Source organism: Priapulus caudatus, unplaced genomic scaffold (genome assembly GCF_000485595.1).
Source record: "Priapulus caudatus unplaced genomic scaffold, Priapulus_caudatus-5.0.1 Scaffold400, whole genome shotgun sequence".
In the NCBI taxonomy this organism is placed as follows: Eukaryota; Metazoa; Priapulida; class Priapulimorpha; order Priapulimorphida; family Priapulidae; genus Priapulus; species Priapulus caudatus.
In genome coordinates this window covers 180871-184478 of record NW_014577461.1, presented here as the reverse complement: position 1 = coordinate 184478, position 3608 = coordinate 180871, and the positions used below count along the sequence as shown (strand labels likewise).

Here is a 3608-nt window from a genome sequence, read left to right as displayed (position 1 = left end):
GAGAGAGAGAAGGAGAACGACAAAGAATGAGAGAGAGAGAAATAGAGAGAGAGAGATAGAGAGAGAGAAAGAGAGAGAAAGAAAGAGAGAGCAAAAGCATGAGAGAGAGAAAGAAAGGGAGTGAGAGTGAGAGAGAGAGAGAGAAGGAGAACGCAAAAGAATGAGAGAGAGAGAGAGAGAGAGAGAGAGAGCGAGCGAGCAAAAGCATGAGAGAGAGAGCGCAAAAGAATGAGACAGAGAGAGCGAGAGAGAGAGAGAGAGAGAGAGAGAGAGAGAGAGAGAGAGCAAGAGAGAGAGAGAGACAGAAAGAGAGAAAGAGAGTGAGAGCGAAAGCGAAAGCATGAGAGACAGCGCGTGGATTTTCGTGTAAGTGAGGATGCTACGCAAGCAGGGGGGTGGAGGAACAGAGTGGTGTAGGATGCGGCCGCATACACATGGCACGCCTGCTGCAGTACCACCAACCACAGCAGACCCCGCCAGCCGTCCTGCCACCACTGAAACATGCAGGAGAGCTCAGCACCGAGTGGCGAGAGGAGCACTCGGTGTGTGAGAGTAGGCACCGTGATGTTCCTGTCCCGGGTGGTACTGGTACACGTGCTGGGCCGCACCGTGAGACAGCACCTGCATCTGATGCCGCACTAAACCAAAACCAAACCGCCGTTAAATCGTTAGTCGTTAATCGTTAATCATTAATTACAATGCCCTCCTCCGAGAAAGCACACCACTCACAACGTGCCACGCACGCACGAACTCATGCACGCACGCACGCACGATCTCATGCACGCACGCATGCACGCACGAACACGCACGCACGTACAAAAAACACGCACGTACGCATTTACGAACACACTCACACACGAACACACGCACGTACACACACATGCAAGCACGCACACATACACATACAGACACGCATGCCCGCGCGCACCCACACACGCACGCACGCACGCACGCACGCACGCACACACGCACGCACGCACGCACGCACGCACGCACACGCACACGCACACGCACACACACTTGGGTCAGCAGTGGGAGGAACTGCACATTCCTCATCCTTGCAGTTCATGAAAGAGTAAGCCAGAAGGATCACCAAAATTCGGGGAACAGGACGTAAGCTCAGCGAACACAAGTAGCAGAAGTGACTCACAGGTATGCCATACACGGCATTTTAGGCAGACAAATTCTGTAAATACAAATCAAGTTACCATGGGACTCTAGCGTAACACTAACTACGAAACCTAACGTTTCTTTGGTAGTTGTTTCAGTTTTGGACTGGCAAGGCATTGCCTTAAAAACAAACAAACAAAAACAGTACAATTCCGAGTTGTGTTGTTAGTTTTAAGATAAATAACGTTGTTTAAAATATTCCCATCAGTTAAATAAACCAATAATAAGGTGAACATTGACATGTTAATTATTTTGTTTAAATAAAATATTGCCTTAGCATACTGGAGCCTCCACGTGAACGAAATACATTAATTACTCTACAGATACTTACCCTTACGAAATCACAAACAATAAAAAAAAAATTCCCCTAATAATTTTGAATGTGTATAGCTCTCACGTGCAGCCTGTACAGTACTGAATACATCTCTGGAAACTTAACATCAAGTGAGAGCCTACAATACCTCGCTGTTTTTCTTCCTGTGTTGGCCTAAGTTGTTCCATTTGATCTTTCTTATCCTTGATATTCTGATATTCAGCCTATAAATACAAAACAAACGAAAGATGAACGCATTCACACCCTTCATCAGCGCGAAGATACTATTATAATATCATGAGCGTATAATGACATGAGCGTATTTGTCATTATACGCTCCTGATAATATGCAGATATGCAGATTATGCAGATATTATAACAACCTTTCCTACTAAAACTATATCAATGCCAAATATACAGCAAAAAAAACTCGATAACAAAAATTGTGTGCAATAACTAAGCGTGATAAAAGCAACATTTTCTTCACATCACTCCTAGCAATTAGCACTAGTAGCGTTTCACAGCAAGTCTTTCACGTTTCTCATCCGCTTCCTTAACAACAAGGACATCAGCAGCAATTTCATGGCCTTGAAATGTGAAAATTTCTAAATTAACTGATACCATAAACTATAATATACGATTCATACGATTCAACGATTCATACGATTCATTCATTGCCACTGCATCTCGTATCTTTCCTATTGTGATAGAAGCACAGTCAGGGTTATGAACGAATCCTTACACGGTGAACGAAATGTTTTCTATTAAAAATATACTCTTGGAACTATAGATAGAAGTTATATAAAAGATCTCAAGTCAGAATAAACGCAATGTAAAAGGTGACTAACATCAGATCTCGCGGGGGAGAAGTGCGATCAAAACATTTGCAACTAGACAGAGTGCACTCACGGAGAGTGCATACCTCCGCCAGCCACAAACACACGAATAAGCCACGATATATGCCAGCGTACTGGCGTGTACACGCTGGCTTACTGGCTTGCTGCTCGCTCGCTCATTGCTGCTGCTCGCTCACATGTACATGCTCGCTGGCTCACTGCGCTGGCTCGCTGGCTGACGCGCTAATATCGATCGCGCGAACACACGAACACACTAACACACGAACACACGTACACGAGAGCGAAAACATAACCTCCTCCAACTCCGTTGGGCGGAGGTAATGATAGCTTATATGTGCACACCCGAACTGTATTCTCAACCAAGCTATAATAATATGTATGTAAAACATGTACCATACTTCTCGTTAATATATATAAAGAGTGAGTTTTATCACCCACGCTCCTTATACAGTGCGTGACAGGTCCACATAGCTGCACTTTATACAGCATGACTGTGTGTGTGTGTGTCAGGTGTAGTAGCTGTTGGCTGTATTCATAAGCTCTGGCTTTAATCACAGACAGGGCTAGCCACTTCTCTCAAGAGGTAGAACCAGATTTTTGGTGGATAACGCGTTTGGTGTTTGCTCACTGCCAAGTTTAAAGCGTTTGCTAAAAATGTAAACACGCATGGCGACATGCTTTCCAATCTAAATTCACACATATCCAAGCACGCACGCACACATATACATGCACGCACACACATAGGCACACACGCACGCACGCACACGCACAGATGATGTACACCGTTTCAAACCAACAGTAGCATCTGATTAAACGCTGTCGGAATTTGCCGACCCGCAAACACTCAGCGCTAATTAAGTGGGTCATTAATATTAGATGATCCCATCAGCTTACTTGCTTACCTGCATGCGTGACCACGTATAGTTAAAAGTTAAAGTAAAGTACCTGCACACACGACCACATACCTGACACAAGGTAAGCTGCATACCTGCACACACGACCACATACCTGACACCAGGTAAGCTGCGTACCTGCACACACGACCACATACCTGACACCAGGTAAGCTGCATACCTGCACACACGACCACATACCTGACACCAGGTAAGCTGCGTACCTGCACACACGACCACATACCTGACACCAGGTAGGCTGCATACCTGCACACACGACCACATACCTAACACCAGGTAAGCTGCATACCTGCAAACACAACCACATACCTGACACCAGGTAAGCTGTGTACCTGCACACACGACCACATACCT

General features: G+C 45.5%; 1 protein-coding gene across 1 annotated transcript in view; it reads right to left on the bottom strand.

Annotated features, from left to right (window-relative positions):
- The window catches only part of LOC106809962 (LIM and SH3 domain protein Lasp-like), a gene marked incomplete in the record, with an annotated part of 23349 nt that overhangs the window by 8571 nt on the left and 11170 nt on the right, over positions 1-3608 (bottom strand). Inside the window, 1 exon segment of the mRNA XM_014813203.1 lies at positions 1632-1707. Coding sequence (XP_014668689.1) covers positions 1632-1707 — 76 coding nt within the window.